This window comes from Sebastes umbrosus, chromosome 10 (genome assembly GCF_015220745.1).
Source record: "Sebastes umbrosus isolate fSebUmb1 chromosome 10, fSebUmb1.pri, whole genome shotgun sequence".
Classification (NCBI taxonomy): domain Eukaryota; kingdom Metazoa; phylum Chordata; class Actinopteri; order Perciformes; family Sebastidae; genus Sebastes; species Sebastes umbrosus.
Genome location: NC_051278.1, coordinates 2,881,554 through 2,900,384, shown reverse-complemented (window position 1 = coordinate 2,900,384; position 18,831 = coordinate 2,881,554). Strand labels below are relative to the sequence as shown.

Below are 18,831 nucleotides of genomic sequence, written 5' to 3'. Positions count from 1 at the left end.
TCCAGATGTGGTCAGTGTCCCACCTGAGCTGGATGTAAGGTTCTGGGCAGACCAGTGTAATTCTGTACTGCTGTTGTTTCTCTATGGACTGTACTGTGATACTGCCTTAGGAACCTAACATCATAACACCACATTACTGCTCACTGAGGGAGAGGAGGGGGGAGGAAGGAAACATGAGATGTCTTAAAGGGGACATATCATGCTCATTTCCAGCTTTTAGGTTTCTACTAGAACATGTTTACATGCTTTAATGTTCAAAAAACACATTCTTTTTCTCCTCCTATCTGTCTGAATATAGCTGTATTCACCCTCTGTCTGAAACGCTCCGTTTTAGCGCCTGTCTCTTTAAGAAGCCCAGTCTGCTCTGATTGGCTAGTGGTTTATTTAAATGAGCCTGCATGTGACATAGGAAGGGGAGCCAGATCTGATTGACTTGTTGAATCACATGTTTACTGATTTAGGCAGCCTACAAAAAACTGAGTGGGTTGTCTTATTTCACTGTTTGTCGGTTGGCAGGCACTCCAGATACCCAAATGTAACAAAAGATTTCATGATATGTCCCCTTTAAATGTTTTGACCGCAAATTTCTGTTCTACAGTGCGCCTGAAATGAGGAAGAATTGAGATTGCATCATTGAATCTATAAAAAAAATGTGAAAAAAATAGGGCTACAAATAATGATGGTTTTCATTATTAATTTAATATTATTGACCAAGTAATCATTTGGTTTATTTCCCTCAAATTGTTTTTTCCCAACCCCAATCCCAAAGATATTCAATTTGCAATGATATAAAACAAAGAAAAGCAGCAAAGCCTGATTAATGATTTAAAGGGCCAGTGTGTAGGATTTCTATTTGCCGAAATGGAATATAATATTAATAACTATGTTTTCATTAGTGTGTAATCACCTGAAACTAAGAATCGTTGTGTTTTTGTTACCCTAGAATGAGCCGTTTATATCGACATAGGGAGCGAGTCCTCTTCATAAGCCAGGTTTCAACCCAAAGTTCCTGGGACTTTTTAGTTACTAGAACTACTTTTCAAGGAACTAAAAGAGTCCTTCAACCCATCATTGTCTGCGTTTCCACTGCTCTCTAAAGACCTGCGAAGATTAGGCAAATTAGTCTGCTGACGTATGATAAAGCAACATGACATGAGATGTGGGCTGCTGGAAAAAAATAAACATTAGGTTTCGTCTCACTGCGACGACGACAATTACTGCTGCATATATTTTTACTGATGCGCGTTGGTTGTAATGAATGAAATGAAACTAAGAGCGTTTGTCTCCACAGTAAATCATCTGGTGAGTGTTGGATGGTTATTTATTTGTGCTTTAGAACGTAACTGCTGTGAAACAATCAGTGGTATTCAGTCGGTTGCAGTCTGCAACCTCACCACTAGATGGCACTAAATCCTACACACTGGTCCTTTGAACAATAAGTAAGTAATTTTCTAAATGATTTATCATTTGAGCTCTGAAATTTGTTCTTTTTTTTTTCTAGACTTTATCGACTCAAAGTTAATCTAAAAACACTTCTTGGAATAATAGTGGAGGGAAAAAACGCACTCTCATTTTTTAAATTGCAAATGTTCATATGGATTTTTGTACTAGTGCAGTTCTATTGTGCCACTGTAGCGCTGATTGTCATATCAATAACAGACTGCTGTGTCAACCAGCTTCAAGCTCTGCTATAATCAACATGTGCACTATCCAACCCTCTGCTTCCTGCTAACAGACCAGTCAGCCGTACTATTGGGTCACAGTGTCTACCTGTTGTGTGTGAGAGTGTGTGTATATAAATGTCTTTTATGGTCACAGGGTTTTGTGTGTGTGTGTATGTGAAATGAAAGATGAAATCCCTGAAACTAACAAAGATGGGAGGGTTTAAAAAAAGAAGAAGAAGAAGACAGGTGCATGAGGAGGGGAGGTGAGGTATGTTCAAGAGGACAATCATTCTGTGATGTTACGCAGTGTTGCACGACTCTGTTCTCTCCTATCTGATAACAAATAGAGGTTTTTGTTCTGGACTTGTTTAAAAAAGGGATCCAATCTTCAGCGTTTCCTTGATGCCTCACATCCCCTCTTCCTCCCCCTCCACCCATCCACATCCAGATATATCTGTCCTCCGCCTCCCTGCAGTGCCAGTCGTCGTGTCTATAGCGCTAGATTTGAAACCGTTTGTGTGTTAGATGGTGATACTGTACCCCGACTTACCCCCTATCTCTCTGATAGATTGTCCCTGCTTTCCATGCTGCTCTCAAGCCGCCTCTATCTTGCTTGCCGTGTCTTTTGTGACTTAACTTCTCTGCTCTGCTGTTACCGACCCTGCTCCATCCTGCCCTCAGTAACCTCCATCCTCCATTCTAACTGCTGCTGTTGGCTTGTTTAACTTCACCACATCTGATTTCATCCACTAGCCGTCTGGATTGAGTTGCACCAGCTCTTCGTAAATCTTTAAAGTTTGTGCAGAAAGCGAGTTTCAAACTTGTGATTTGCTAAATCGAGTTGCACCATAAGAGCTTCAGAAATGTCTTGGCTAGTTAAGATTTAAGTGTGTACGCTACATTTAGAATTATTTCACCTCTTTATCTCACCGTCAGACAGCCCTTTCTTATAGGGAACGGAAGCCGTTATCCATGCTCTCGTCAAAGCCACCAGACTCCATTGAAAAAAACAGTAATTTTACCTCACAGAACATGGAGGTTGCTGGTCTACCGCTGCCTCGATCGGTTAGTTTGTTTGTGTTATTGTGTGACTTTGGTGAATCCAAACTAACCAAAGTTATACAATAATACAAAGAAACTAACCGACCTGTAAAATTTTTTCCAAGTTTTTTCCAATTTTTTCAAGTTTTTCCAATGGAGTCTGGTTGCGTAGATGGATATCCCTGTTGCAAAGGGCTTCCGATCCTTTATAAGTGTAGGTATGAGTGCTTTATTCATATATGAATACACAGAGAAATATGTTAGTTTTAATTTTCATTAGATATTTCTGAATTGTTTTTGTATGATCAAATCACACATACAAAGTCAGAGTTTTATTGTTAAACTAAAAGAATAACTGTTTTAAACTACAAATATTTAACATTAATACTCAAGCTAACATAACCAACATTATTTGGTTATCATTTAGTCTAATGTTACTGGCATAACATTTTGTGAAATCTAATTTAATGCAGCAGTTTACATCATAAACAGCATTTTGAGCTCACTCTGTCCGTTAGCTAGTTCAGTTAGCTAACAGCTGGCAGCTACTGGGTGTAAATGTTTAGTGACAACAAATCTCTACGTAGCTTGTGTCCTCCAAACTGTTTTAATTCATTAAACACATTATGATAAGTAGGATATAAGTCTGAACTTACAAACAGCTGGTGCAACCATTAATGGTTGCTTTTGGACCTGATCAAGCAGGCTGATACGCTGCTCTGTCTCTTTAAGGCACGGTCACACATGCACCAAATTAACATTTCGCCACTTCCATTCTATGCGAGCGAAAGGCTGAAAAAACATTTGCTTCTGGTTGTGAAGCAAATTTGCATCTTCACATTTATGTGGAGTTCAACTTTGGTAAAATTTTAGGCGAATATCGCCTCGGCAGGTGATGGTCTACAAAAAAAAAAGAGCAACCCAAAATATTGGTTTGTTTCAGTAATCGTTGGTGTGATGTGATGACTCATTTATACCTAACCATTACAATCGACTAGATAGCACTGCCTGAAAGTATCTGGATCATGGCGTTTGCATCACTTTCTGAGCTAGGTCGAAATTCCTGTGGTGGAAATGAAGTGTGTATATCAGCGTATATAGCAAACAGTTAGCCCACATACATATCCAGCAGAAACAGAACAGCGTGGGCCAGTATTTCCTCTCATTTTATAACCGGTTTGCTTCACCAACTCCTGAGAAAATGATGATGCTAAATATACAACTTCATTCTTCATCAGACACGTTTTAGGCTGAGCAGGAAACATTTAATCAGCTTGTGGGCTGACAGCAGCTTCCTACGATTTCATGTAAACTGGCTTTTATGTTCTTCAAACAATGAGCTCAGAGCGGCGGAGTTAGTTTTCAGCGTGATTGGCAGCTCTAGCCAACCTTTCACATTAAAGACATTTAATGTAATGTTGATGTAGAGTCTAAATTACGCTTTAAAGGCGTGTGATTGGTTAAATTGTGTGATTGCTGCAACGAAAAGGTCAAACAAACCAGACTCTCCTCTCTGTTTGTCTGTAATTTAAATGGTTACCAGTGATCCAGCCCTCCCATGTGCTTGATGCTCACCAGTGTTCACACTTTGCCCCCCCCATCACATCTCCCCTCATCCCCGTCCGTTTGGTTACTAAATGGCTGCCACTAAAAAACCCACAATGGTCCAACCGTCTTGTCTTCGACCGTGGTCCTCTCCTCTCCTCCTGACTGACAGTTTCGTCTCCGCCATCTTGTTTTTTTCTGTTCTTGGTGGCCAAAAACAAAAACGAGGAAATGTAATAATCATTGTTTGGTAACTGTTTTTAGTGCTATGTTTTTGGAGCGTTACGAGTATTTTATAACATGTTACAATAAAAGATTGTAGTGTACAAATTCACATTTATAAAATATATATATATATAGATATATATGAGAAATGTATGTTCTAATGCAATAAAGAGAGATTAAGAATTATGAACATTGGACTTATTATTATCATTATTTATATTTTATATTATTTTATTTGTTTGTGTAAAGTCTTGGCTCCTTCCTGCTCAACATGAACTTTACGTGAGTATTTCCATTTTACGCAACTTTATACTTCTACTCCAATAAATCACAGAGGCAAATTTATCAGTTTACTTTACAGATTCAGATTAATACAAAATATAAATAAACTAATAAATGATAGTTATGACAGACATGAAGCCGCGTAGATGTCTCGCTCCACCACGCAGCAGCCGAGGCCACCGCGAGGCGTCACCATGTCCCGGACGGCATGCCACGTGTCGGTCTCTTCATCGTAGCGCTCCATGTCACAGATGGTGCTCTGATTGTTGAACCCTCCGACCACGTACAGCTGGTCCTCCAGCACCGCGATGCCAAAGCTGAACCGCGGGTTAATCATGGGATTCACCGCGCTCCACTGGTTCGATGGAGGGTCATAGGCAAGGACTCTGCACGTATGGGAGCCGTCTCTGTAGCCACCGACCTAAGACGGGAACATTTAAATATTTTACTTGAGAAATGATATATTTATTAATCATTATTATATGTTAGACCAATAATGCAAACCCAACCAAAACTAGAGAAAAAGAAAAATCCATCCAGTCTGCGTCAGAGTTTGTGAGTGTGTTGATGTCAATGTTCTGTGCTCCTCTTACTACATAGATTCGGTCTTTGTAGGCGACGGCCCGCGCCGAATTACACCCACTTTCCATCGGAGCGATCAGCGTCCACTGGTTGGTTGGAGGGTCGTAGCATTCAGCAGTCGACAGAGGTTCTTCAAGATTGAAACCACCGCAAAGGTACACCTGGGAAAGATATGATATCATAACATCAGTTATTGTTAGCCATACTACCAACATGAGGCGTTATCGGACCAGAAAGTCTTTGTGCTACTATGTTAGCTCTTGTACTACTGGGTTAGTGTTTGTGCTACTGGGTTAGCCTGTGTGTTAACGTTACTGGGTTAGCCTGTCTGCTGTTAAATTGCTGTTTAAGGTCCTCAGTTCCACCTACCTTGCCGTGTAGTGTTGCGATGCCAGCATTGCTTCTACGTTCATGCATCGGTGCGATCGGAGTCCACTCTCTGGTGTCAGGCTGGTATCGCTCTGCAGTTTTGAGTTTCTCGTGTTTATTATCACAGCCTCCCATGGCATATATGCAGCCGTTCAACGTGACCACGTTGACGTAACATCGGACTGTGTTCATTGGCGTCACCTCTTGCCATGTTTGGGTGATGAGGTCGAGCTTTTGTACACTGCTCAGATATTTAACACCATCAAAGCCTCCAATACTGTAAAGGAATCCGTTGAGGAAGACGCAACCGTGGAACGCTCGAGGAGCGTTACTGATGTCTGCCCTCACCCAGCTGTCAGCTCGAACATCGTATAAATCGATCCTGTTGGTTGGAGATTTATCTTCCCAACCGCCGACAGCCAATATCACGGCCGAGGGCAGGCGTGTGCGGGTCAGCGGTCTCTCCAAATTGGAGTCTTGCAGGGTCTTCATGGCGTCGGTCACCATGGCAATGCACGGCGCACTACTCCTCACCAGAGCGTTCGTGCACACGGTGTCAACCAAGTACTGACTGGACATTAACAGCAGACGAACCTGGACAGAGACGACAGGGAGATTGTTAGAGATTCAAGGAGGATACTGACCATATCGAACTGGTCACCAGTTACTGATTGTTTAGGGCAAAACGAGACAACATACCTCCCTTCCAAATTCCCTGACTAGGCGCCAAAGTACCTGTACCTAAAGTCGGTACAGTCTCCCAAAATTGGATTACCAGTACCTGAAAACTGCTGTTACCTTGCTCAGCAGCATGGCCAGGTGACCCCGGCGTTCCTCAGGATCGTAGCAGATCCAGCTGAGGACGGCCTCAAACACGGTGCTCTCCCGCTTCACATTGAGCTCGTCCTTCTCGATTATATCCGTCAGCTGCTGCAAAGAGAGCTGCAGGAACTTCAGGGAGAATCCCACGGCCTCCTCAAAGTAATGCAAGATGAAGAGGTAGGCTTTACGCCTCAGCTCGCGACATCTGTGTAACTGCGCCTGCATACAGATGTGGAAGCAGTTCCTGAAGCTAAGACGCTGCTCCAGGAAGTCGCAGCAAGGTTTAACGATGCCCTTCACAGCGAAGCAGTCGGCTCCCGCCAACAGCTCCAGCACGTTCTCCTCCGTCACGGCGACAGAGCCGGTGTAGGCGTATTCCACGATGAGGGTCATTATGTTGGATGACACCTGGGAGAAGTAGTAGACCTGCTGCTGCTCTGGTGTTGATGATTTACCGCAGAACAGATCACTGTGGGATCAGGAGTCAGAGGAACCAGTATTAGAACAAGAACTTCCTGTCATACTTCTACAACTTCTACTCAATTCATTTAATAGACTTTATTGGCATGACGTGTTGCGATATGGAGGATGGAACCTGCCAAAATAAATACAAAATAAATAAATGACTCGATAAATGAGTAAATGTCATTAAATGTAGCAAAAATAATATTAAAAATAAATTTAGTCATTATTAATAGATAAAATATGACGTACATTTCTAATTTATTTGCTTCTTTATTTATTTATCTTTTTAATTAATTCCCTTATACAGTTACTCTTCTGTTTAATTATTCCTTTTATTTATTTGTACATTTTTATTTTGTATTTATTCATTTTATTTATTGATTTAATAAAAAAATATATCCAAAAATAAATACATTTAAAAATGAATAAAATAAATATGTAAATAAATAAAAGGGAAAATTAAACTGAAGAGTAAATAAATAAGGGAATTCACTCAAAGATAAATAAATAAAGAAGCAAATTAAAACAGAAATATCAATTTCTGTCACATATTATGTAAGCTACCAAACTTCTTCAAAAAACATTTGCAAATCTGATTTTCTTGCCCCTAAAACAATTGCTCCACAGCTCTAATAGTGCTCAAAACCTCCACAGGTAACTTCAAAACCTCTTAAAACCTTCTGCATTAGGTTAGATTAAATCACAATATCATGAATTTGAAACAAATACAGAATCCACCAGCTCACCTGAAGTATGAGCTGCAGTTGCATAGGATGATCTTGTGGACTTTAAACTCGACGCCATCGACTCTGATCAGGGCGTCGCACAGCTTTCCCTCCAGACGGATCTCGTTAATCGCATCACCGAAGATGGCGCTCATCGTTCAAATGTTACTCCAGAGGTTTGAGTTGCTGACAATGCCTTCTTTTTTTATGATCTAAAGTTAGTAAGCTACAATGACTTTCACCTGCCAGATTGTTTTTATTTGAAAATCATGAAGCTCTCAGAAACACATTCTCTTGTTTACGTCGCTGTTGCTTTGTTCCCTTTTAAAAAAAAATGCTTCTGTGTTTTCTGCATTTTAACATCATGTTGATTTAAAAAATGTCAGCACACATTACAACTTGTGGATTTGGAGAAATATCAGGAATTTCCACTAATTACTTAGATTCAATTGTGTTCTGAGAGAAAACTAGACTTATGCACCTCCTCATGGCTCTGACAGGAGACTCTGGCCAATCACAGGTCATTTCAGAGAGAGAGCGTTCCTATTGGCTGTCCATTCTACGGAGGCAGCCGTCAATCACTCCTGAACTCCGATCAAACTAACGGTCAAACTAGGCAGCGCTGATCAGATATGAATTCATATTCTGTTACTGTAATGACTACTCAAATGTTTTCAGAAACACCTTGTAGTGCACGGTTTAGCTGTAAAATGAGAACGTTTGTGACCCGGCAGCCATGTTGAGATCTGTTGAGGAAATACCAAGCACCGCCCACCAGCCGGAGCAAACAGAACACTACAAGATGTTTCTGAAAACATTTGAGGAGAGAAATAGGCATTACAGTACTATATATCTATATTTATATATCTATATAGATATATATCTATATATATTTATATATTTATTTATATATATATTTATATGTATATATATATTTATATTAATTTATATATATGTTTATATTTATTTATATATATGTTTATATTTATTTATATATGTATATATTTATTTATATATATGTATATTTATTTATTTATTTATATTTATATATTTATTTGTATTTATTTATATATCTATGAAGATATATATCTATATATATTTAAATATTTATTTATATATATGTATATATTTATTAATATATATGTATACATTTATTTATATATATGTATATATTTATTTATATATATATATGTATATTTATTTATATATATGTATATATTTATTAATATATATGTATACATTTATTTATATATATGTATATATTTATTTATATATATATATGTATATTTATTTATATATATGTATATATTTATTAATATATATGTATACATTTATTTATATATATGTATATATTTATTTATATATATGTATATATTTATTTATATATATATATATATATAACATTATAATAGTAGCAGTAGTAGTAGTAGTAGTAGTAGAAGTAGTAGTAGTAGTATAACTGTATAGTGAAATGTCTCCTCCAGGTTTCCGTAGAAAGTCGCTGTTTTGTTTTGTTGACATTTTTTTCTCTCATCAGCTGACAGCCTGTTAGCTGCTCAGCTAGCTTAGCTTAGCTTAGCTTAGCTTAGCACAAACAAACCGTCAGCATGACATTATCCTGCCAACACTCTCTGTCAGCTCTCACAGCCTGCAGACACTTCACACACTGCTAGACAACCAGCAGCAGCATCCGTCTCCTGATGGAGCTCACCCTCTAACCTGCTGTCTCTCCACAGGAACACAACGGGAGCTAGTTAGCTTCAGCTAGCCAGCCTGCAGAGCTAACAGGCTACACTAGCAGATGTAAAGAGCACCATGGAGGGGATTCTGTACAAATGGACCAACTACATGACAGGTGAGTCCTCTATCTGTCTGTCTGTCTGTCTGTCTGTCTAACAGCTGCTGTAGCTACCTGTCTGTCTGACCAGCTGTGATGAATGATGCTGTTTGTGTTAGCTAACATCCTCCTGTAACAGTCTAACCTCGCAGCTAACAGCCTACTATTAGTATTATAAGACTTAACATGCCAGATGCCAGCTGCACCACTGCTGTCATTTAATAGTGGTTTGTTGTTATGTAGTCAGTTATTTATACTGAACACTAATAGCTCTTTATCAGCATCAAACAGACACATATCACTCAACATGTATTTAACCTGCAGCTGATGCTAATGCCAGAATTCATTATGCATTAAGATAAGATGAACCTTTTATTAATCCCCGGAGGGAAATTCAGGTGTCAAAGCAGCAACATCAGCAAACAGAGTGAATCACAGGAGAGGTAAAGGTATACAAAAATGATAAAGACAATAATAGAGATATAAAAGATACAGAGTGAATGGGTTACAGAAATAAACAACCCACTGTAGCAGGGACTGTTTGACCTTAATGATGGCAGCACAGCAGGTCTATAAATAATAGTGGTAGAGGACAAATTATACACTGCTTGTGACTGTAATGACAGCAACAGTCTGATCTGTATTGCACTTGTCTCTTTGATTCAACTGTGTTATATGAGTTGTAAACAATTGATATTTGTCTTTTAATTTGCATTTGTATTAATTCCCTTATTTATTTATTTACTCTTCTGTGTAATTTTCCCTTTTATTTATTTATGTATTTATTTTGATTATTTTTTAATTTTATTTTTGCGTTTATTTATTTTTAAATGTAATCATTTATGCATTCATTTATTTATGCATAATTTTCCCTTTGCATTTCACCCCTTATTTATTTACTATTTGACCTTAATGATGGCAGCATAGCATGTCTATAAATAATAGGTGTAGAGGAAAACATATACACTGCTTGTGACTGTAATATCAGCAACAGTCTGATCTGTATTAGTGAAAACTCCCCAACCTTTATTGCACTTGTCTCTTTGACTCAACTGTGTTATATGATCAGTTGTAAACATGCACTAAAATTGCAAAAATAATATAAAAAATAAATGTAGCCATTGATTAATTGTGGCTTAAATTGATGTTTCTCTTTTAATTTGTATTAATTCCCTTATTTATTTATTTACTCTTCTTTTTAATTTTCCCATTTATTTATGTATTTAATTTGATTATTTTTAAATTTTATTTTTGCATTTATTTATTTTTAAATGTAATCATTTATGCATTCATTTATTTATGCATAATTTTCCCTTTGCATTTCACCCCTTATTTATGTACTATTTGACCTTAATGATGGCAGCACAGCATGGCTATAAATAATAGTGGTAGAGGACAAAATATACACTGCTTTTGACTGTAATGTCAGCACACTGTCTGTATGTGAACAGTCTGATTTGTATGAAGTGAAAACTCTCCAACCTTTATTGCACTTGTCTCTTTGACTCAACTGCATCATATGATCAGTTGTAAACATGCACTAAAATTGTAAAAATAATATTAAAAATATATGTAGCCATTGATTAATTGTGACTTAAATTGTCTTTTGTCTTTTAATTTGCATTTGTATTAATTCCCTTATTTATTTATTTATTTACTCTTCTGTTTAATTTTCCCTTTTATTTATTTTGCATTTATTTATTTTTAAATGTAATCAATTATGCATTTATTTATTTATGCATAATTTTCCATTTTGCATTTCACCGTTTATTTATTTCCCCAAACTTATTTATTTCTGTTTTCTTTTCTTTATACATTTCTTCACACATTTTTTTTTATATTTCTTCATGCATTTCTGCCTCATTACGCAAATGCCGCTGGGAAACGCACCCATCGGAGACTCTGCTCAAGCCCGGATCGGTGGCACATGCCAGACCGCTGGGCGAAGAAGAAATGCATAAAGAAATGTATAAAGAAAAGAATACAGTAATAAATAAGTTTGGGGAAATACATAAGGGGTGAAATGCAAAGGGAAAATATTGCAGAAATAAATGCATAAATATATATAAAAAAAATACACACATATAAAAATAAATGCAAAAATGAATGAATAAATAAATAAAAAATAAATACATTTAAAAAATATAAATAAAATAAATGAAAGGGAAATCTAAACAGAACAGTAAATAAATAAATAAATAAGGGAATTAATACAAAGATAAATAAATAAAAAAGCAAATAAAACAGAAATATCAATTTATGTCACATTTTTATCAATTCATTAATGGGTACATTTATTTTTGCTGGATTTAATGACATTATTATTTTTTTATTTATGGGGACACTTATTTATTTATCCATTTATTTTTTATTTGTGTTAGGTGTGTGTTGCTGGCTTCAGGTAATACAGACCACATGCCAGTTAACACAGGTGCTACTGATTGGAAGGAGCAAACAGTTTTTGAATGAGCTCTAAAGACAGTATGGGCTGTTTATGTCTTAAATTAAAGATTAAATTTAGTAGAAGAGATGGACACGTATGGACATTATTGGTAAATAAACACCATGATATAAGGTATTGGAATTTTATATATTGTTTGTTTAAACAATATCTAAAAGTATAGGACCCTAGTTACTACACTTGTCAGTCTCCCAGTTTTATAGAAGTGCAATACTGTACTACATCAGTGGAATACCTCTTAAAATTCTTATTAAAACGTACATGTTTATTGCTGTTACCTCCACAGAGACACAGGTTAAGTTTTGAGTTTGTTTTGTGTCCCCAGGCTGGCAGCCACGCTGGTTCGTCTTAGAGAATGGAGTCATCTCTTATTATGACAGCGAGGACGACGTTGGTAAAGGAAGCAAAGGATCCATCAAGATGTCCGTGTGTGACATTAAAGGTTAGACCGCTGTTTAAAATGATTTAATTAGTTGACCCTGCATACCTCACCTGTCCTTACTCATGCTACTAAACAAATCTAAACATATCAATCAAGCTCTCTGTGTGTGTTTTCTATTTCAGTTCATCCGACAGATATTACGCGTCTGGAGTTGATCATCCCCGGCGAGCAGCATTTCTACGTCCGAGCCGTAAATGCTGCAGAGAGACAGCGGTGGCTGGTGGCGTTAGGCTCGTCCAAAGCTGGAACGCTGGACAGTCACAAACACAAAGGTACAAAGTCTTAGTTTGTAGGAAAATTACTTTTAAAACATTTGAAAAAATACCTTTTTGTGAGACAGTTTTAGCTCATGAATTTTCGTTGAATTCAACCTCATGATAGTGTTTATATTGTGTGAAGATGTTTTGCATTTCATCAAAAACCAAAAGGGAAACTAGTGTTTCAAATAATACTTTGTGGTGCCTCATCTGGAGTACTGCACTCATTCTCAAATACAGTGTTGTAAAGCAAAAGCATGTTTTCGTTTCTCACTTGGTAGTTTTAGCACAAGCATCTAATTATAACAATTAGAAAAAAATAGGTAAGATTAATCAAATGTGGCATACTGTACATTCCGTGTCAAAGTGTTTTTTTTTCACATAAATTCTCATAAAAAACTGACATTTAAATGTGGGGGCCAGTAGATAATAAAGGCCTGTTAGAAATAAAACAAAACACTGAGGGAAGGAAATTTCCAGCAGCCTGTTAAACTTTTATTCATCCCACTATTATTATAGCAGTGTACCTCATTATTATGTATCTTAACTGTGTGTCTGTGTGTGTCTGTGTTGCCAGGTCCAGACTGCCTGAAGACGAAGATGTCTGAACTTCGTCTGTACTGCGACCTCCTCGTCCAGCAGGTCCAAACCATCCAGTCACAGCACACTGCCGACACCGAGGAAACGCCCACTTCTGAGGTAACGCGTCTTCTGTTGACCCCAAACTAATTTAGTGTCTTTTGATTGTCACATTTTACCTGACCTGACAAAGCATGAATTCAGACTTTTTACAAATCTGCATCATCACTCATAGCAACATATTTTTTTAGATGGTGTTTATTAAAGGAGACATTTGTATCATGAAAGACACCAAAACAAACCTCAGTACAGACAGACGGGTTACATCTACTAAACACGTGTTGTTATGTGTCTTGAAGAGCAAAGTGTGAGTGATGCTGTAACTACAGATACTTCTTATTGTCTCCGTCTCCAGGCGTCTCTCCTCAGTGCAACCTGTGCAACTTTCATCAGGACGTTGGAGGAGTGTATGACCCTCGCCAACCAGAGTTTGACCCCTGACCTCCGACCTCCTGAAAGGGTAATTACACTTTCTCTAGCTGATTCAAGTACAACTAGACGGGCACTCGGAGAGGGCAGACCTCCACCAAGGCCTGTCCCACAATAGTTTGTGTATCCGCCCTGTGATTCGGATCGTCTTCGTATTTGTTTTTCATAGTACTGCAGTGAACACATTATGTTACTCTCTGCTTACCATCAATCGCCTGATGCCCGCAGGCTGAAATGAAGCAAGAAAACAATCCTAATAATGGCAAAAAGAAATCAAATAGATTTTAAAATGATTTGAGAAAATAAATAAAGAGTTGGCTGTAAGTGTAAAAGACACTTTATTCTCTGTCAGCGACACCAAAGTATTTAGAAGACACAAAAGTTAAAGAGTTGTAGTAGCTGAAGCCCACATCGTTAGTTTTTCACAAATTTTTATTACATGCAGATATTTTGTCATTTACATCCTACATTAATAAATACCATTTTAATAACGAAAATTGTCTTCTTCTGTCTTTCTGTCCTCCTGCCCAGATGAAGAGGTCAATCAGTCACCCTGGAACATACAGCTTTGACAGGTGAGTTAAAACACACATAATACCTAGCCTCCATCCTCCTTGTTATAATAACTTTATTTGTATCGCATTTTTCATGCAAAGATGCAGCTCAAAGTGCATTTCATAACCGGATCAAACGTTATGTTATACACTTTGACATAATGCATGGCTAACTACTAATAACTATGGCCTCTAGAAGGCAGCATTGCACATGACATGACAAGCCTGTCTTAAAACAATCATGAAACAGGTTTTACTTGCTGTGATCATTCCTCCTGTTAGCACCGGCCATAAAGAGATATTTTACTAAATCAATTTAAACGTAAGTGATGGGGATAAAATCCACAGTCAGTTAATATGAGTTCAGCAGTCAAATCAAGTGACATATCATACAAAAGTTACAGTTGTTTTAGTGTGAAATAGGTGGTTAGTATCCCTCCACCACCAGTTTTAATGTCACAAGAACTAAATGTATTTTTAATCACTAGTGTCACATGATGTTTGAGATCATTTAAAATACAGTTTTGGTATGACGTGGTCTTACAGATAACCTTTCCACTCTGACAGAAGACATGTACACAAACACTGGTTTATTATACTTCATTGCTTCTTGACCTTTTGTGGTTACATGTTGTGGTAAAATTAGACCCATGACGTTATAGCGTAGTTGGAAAATTAACAGAGACCAAGTCTGGATAGTAACATTTTTATTGACATTTACAACCGAACTGTGGAAGCTGCTCTTGATCAGCTGCTCCCAGATGAAGGCGAGCATGTCGAGGTCAAGTGAATGAGACACACTGTGGTTTCTTTGACTTTGAAGGACAGTGACGATCCAAAGCTCATCTTTTTTTTTTTTTACCTGAGAGTAGATTTAACAAAAGTTTTAGAGGACTTTTAACAGGCACAGTGTGTATAGAGACATCGCAACTCTTTCCATTCATCACTGATAACTTTAATCTCTTGGACGGAGGATAAATGATGTCTTTTATCTCCTCACAGGGAGCAAACATCTCCTTCAACTGACCTTGCAAGATAAATTGTTTTCTTTTCATATATAAATGTTAAATTAAGAATGTCAACCGAGGCGAGAAAGTTTCCTATTTGAGCTTTAATTATTCTTTTCTTTGTTTTTTTCCTCAGGTCAGGTGTGCTTAAGGAGTACGTGACTGGAAGTCAAAGATCAACTCAGCGCAGGAACCGGACGTGCTCTGACAGCTCGCTTTATGATACTGAACGTAAGACATACTTCCTTTTCTTGATAGTGCCAGTGGTGGAAGACGTACTCAGATCTTTTTTTTTTTAGTATAACTTTTTTTCGACATACTTTACTATTACTTTTTTTGAGAAATTTTCCGACATACCAGACTATGACCTTTTATCGATATACTCTACTTTGAACTTTTTTTGAAAAACTTTTCGACAAACTATACTATGACTTTTTTTCGCGAATTTTTCAACATACTACTATGACTTTTTTTCGCAAATTTTTCAACATACTACTATGACTTTTTTTGACATACTATATGACTTTTTTTCAAAATACTATACTGTGACTTTTTGATTTACTATACTGACTTTTTTTCAGAACTTTTTTCAACATACTATACTGTGACTTTTTGGGGAAATTTTTAGTAGTTAAGTATGTCAAGTATAGTAAAAAAAAATTAGAATAGTGTATCGAGAAATTTCACAAAAACAAGTCATAGTATACTATGTCGGAAAAAAAGTCATAGTACAGTATGTCAAAAAAACTCGAAAAAAGTCATAGTACAGTTTGTCGAAAAAAGCTATAGTAAAGTATGTTGAAAAAATTTCACGAAAAAAAGTCATAGTATAATATGTCGAAAAAAGTTATAGTAAAGTATGTCGAAAAATTTTACGGAAAAAGTCATAGTATAGTTTGTTGAAAAAAAGTCATAGTATGTCGAAAAAAGTCAGAGTATAATATTTCGAAAAATTTCACGAAAAAAAGTCATAGTATATGTCGAAAAAAAGTTATAGTAAAGTATGTCGAAAAAAAGTCATAGCATATGACGAAAAAAAGTCATAGAATAGTATGTTGAAAAAATTTCACGAAAAAGTCATAGTATAGTTTGTTGAAAAAAAGTCATAGTATAGTTTGTTGAAAAAAAGTCATAGAATAGTATGTTGAAAGATTTCTCGACAAAAAGTCATAGTATAGTCAGATCTACCTTAACTACTACTTCTGCTAAACAAAGACAACTTACCTGTCACAGTTGATGTGTTTATTCACTCCCTGCACGTACTCTATGTTTGTGTTCCAGGTGTGCTGCTCAGCGTCAACGGCGACTCGTCCTCCATTCCTGAAGAGAGAGGAGGCAGCGTGAGCACAAAGACCACACCCACTGACACAGACACTGACCTGTCCATCTGAACACCTGACGTCCATCACAACCCTGCTGGACTATGAGAGAGGTCAAGAACCCCAACAACCTCATTAAACAGAGGACGAGTTGACAGACATTTGGTCTCCTCTAGGATTGTCCTTCTTCTCTGAAGTCAGCTGATTGCCAAACACGTGCACTTTGGATTTATAATGATTTTGTTTTCCCTGAAGGCTGTCTTTAAGTGTTTGAGTTGCACAGTACACACTGGACGGACAGAAAAGATATCGTGAGTATAAAGTATATGATGCTTTCACCTGCTGAGGTAGCCACTATGGACACACTCTTGGAGATGATGGCGTTCGGAAGGATTGTGACCTGAAGCTCAAATCCTGGAGAAACCTGTGAACAAAGTGAATGAAAATAGCAGTTACTGTGACTTTGTGAGTGGCGACCAGATGAGGACTGTTGATTGTAGTAGGCAGCTCCCTGACCCAGTATAAATACTGATAACTGGATCGATTGTTGCTTCAAACTGACCTGAGAATGTTGCAGGAAATGTTGAATTATGGAGGTCATGTCGTCTTCTGATTGTTTTTGTGCAGCGTTAATGATGATGATGATGTTGAAATCAAAAGCATCTTCTTGTACAGTGTTTTCTGCCTTTTTACACATACTTGCCAAGCATCTTCTACATCTCTCTCTCTTCCTGCTTCCAGCTTCTCGTCTTTGAGGTTGTCGGTAGCGAGGTCGGCGTGTAGCTGAGGATGAAACCAGAGTGATAAACGGCGTCTTTCTGTTACAGTACAGAGTCTGTTACAGTTTGTAAACAATGATGATGTAAGCACGCAGTTTGGCAACGAAAGTACGGTGGAGTACATTAAGGGCAACTAACTTCCAAAGATGGTCAATGCAACCTAAAGAAATTGACGTTGGCAAATGGTGACAGACTTCCAGATCTGTGTGCTAATAATGAGTCGGTAGAACACAGTAAGTGGCTCGATATTCAGATACATCATGACATCCCGAGAACCGAAATTTCGGTACCAAGTCGAGGCTAAAATTCTGAAAACATGACGGCATTTGTTTTTCTACAGTAACGCAGGTACCGTAGAAGGTTAGCGTCAGGGCTCAAGACTAACAGTGTTTACAATCTGAACGGACACAGTAAACTCACTATCGATGCATCCAGACGATAATGCTTCATTACGAACAACAAATCTGTGTTGAAATTAGCAGGACGAGAGCTAGTCAGCGTTGACTAGATGTCCTGCCGATTTCAACACGGGAGGTTCCATTGATTTACATTATGGTGCGTTTAGACTCTATTCACTAAAACAAAAAGAGTACTAATATCTTTAATGCAGTCGATATTTTGGAGGTTGTAGCAGCTCAGTTTTAAAGCTAGAGTGACGATACTGGCATTATATGAAACTAGAAAAACTAATGAATCCATCGGTACCAACCATGTCATACTAGCTTGTCACGAAGGCGTTGAATAAAGCAGAATATTTGTCCAGTCCCTTGTTGATAAGAGTATTAAATACTTGAAAAATCTCCCTTTAAGGTACATTTTGAACAGATAAAAAATGTGCGATCAACAATCATGCGATTAATTATAATATAATATAATAATAATATAATATAATATTAATATTTTAATCCATTGTCAGCCCGAGTTCAAATGTAATCTTGTAAAATGTAGTTTTTGGTGAGAAACTTGAATAAGTTGTTTAAAGGAGATGTTTTCACATCAATATAAAATATATATTTGAGAGGGAATTATGAGCTGATTAACTTCATAACAAAAACCATTATGACAACAGTAATAAAGGAGTGGATGTTGAAGTACATGAGATTTATAGTTTTACTTTTGTTTTTTACCAGGGTATCGAATTGACATCCCTACTGACCAGATATATGCACGTATGTTGGCGGAGAAATCAAGCGTGTAACGTTACACTGGCGAGAAATTATCTGTGGTCGTGTACAGAGCGTCAAATACTATGACAGACTGGAGAGTTTTGAGTTTTAAAATGTGCGCTACAAACACAAACATGTTTGATCGTCAACACATTTAATAGCTCGCAGGCAGAGAGGTGTTTCGGTTTAACGAGCGACCTTGTCAACTGGTGACGACACAA

General features: G+C 37.3%; 2 protein-coding genes and 2 long non-coding RNA genes across 5 annotated transcripts; 1 reads left to right on the top strand and 3 right to left on the bottom strand.

The window, feature by feature from the left end:
• Positions 1 to 4,812: 4,812 nt before the first annotated feature.
• Positions 4,813 to 8,419, bottom strand: LOC119495240 (kelch-like protein 10). The gene is made up of 5 exons (XM_037781528.1): positions 7,742 to 8,419; positions 6,507 to 6,999; positions 5,709 to 6,302; positions 5,351 to 5,500; positions 4,813 to 5,178 (listed from the first exon to the last, which is right to left on the bottom strand). Exons 1-5 carry the CDS (start codon positions 7,873 to 7,875, stop codon positions 4,879 to 4,881), a joined length of 1,671 nt encoding a protein of 556 aa, XP_037637456.1. The 5' UTR covers positions 7,876 to 8,419; the 3' UTR covers positions 4,813 to 4,878.
• Positions 7,757 to 16,826, top strand: plekha3 (pleckstrin homology domain containing, family A (phosphoinositide binding specific) member 3). Of its 2 annotated transcripts, none has more exons than XM_037781534.1 (9): positions 7,757 to 7,896; positions 9,457 to 9,575; positions 12,344 to 12,460; positions 12,583 to 12,732; positions 13,295 to 13,416; positions 13,712 to 13,816; positions 14,317 to 14,360; positions 15,483 to 15,577; positions 16,628 to 16,826. In XM_037781534.1, the coding sequence occupies exons 2-9, from the start codon at positions 9,536 to 9,538 to the stop codon at positions 16,735 to 16,737; spliced, it is 783 nt and encodes a 260-aa protein (XP_037637462.1). In that variant the 5' UTR covers positions 7,757 to 7,896; positions 9,457 to 9,535; the 3' UTR covers positions 16,738 to 16,826. The 2 variants fall into 2 exon arrangements, with proteins under 2 accessions (XP_037637462.1, XP_037637463.1); XM_037781535.1 differs by lacking the exon at positions 16,628 to 16,826 and adding an exon at positions 15,707 to 15,722 and having other exon boundaries at positions 15,483 to 15,644.
• Positions 14,111 to 16,698, bottom strand: LOC119495246. The gene is made up of 2 exons (XR_005208413.1): positions 16,571 to 16,698; positions 14,111 to 15,201 (listed from the first exon to the last, which is right to left on the bottom strand). It is a non-coding gene; the product is annotated as an uncharacterized LOC119495246 (long non-coding RNA).
• Positions 16,827 to 16,998: 172 nt separating the features above from the next.
• LOC119495245 lies at positions 16,999 to 17,992 on the bottom strand. The gene is made up of 2 exons (XR_005208412.1): positions 17,228 to 17,992; positions 16,999 to 17,089 (listed from the first exon to the last, which is right to left on the bottom strand). It is a non-coding gene; the product is annotated as an uncharacterized LOC119495245 (long non-coding RNA).
• Positions 17,993 to 18,831: the final 839 nt, after the last annotated feature.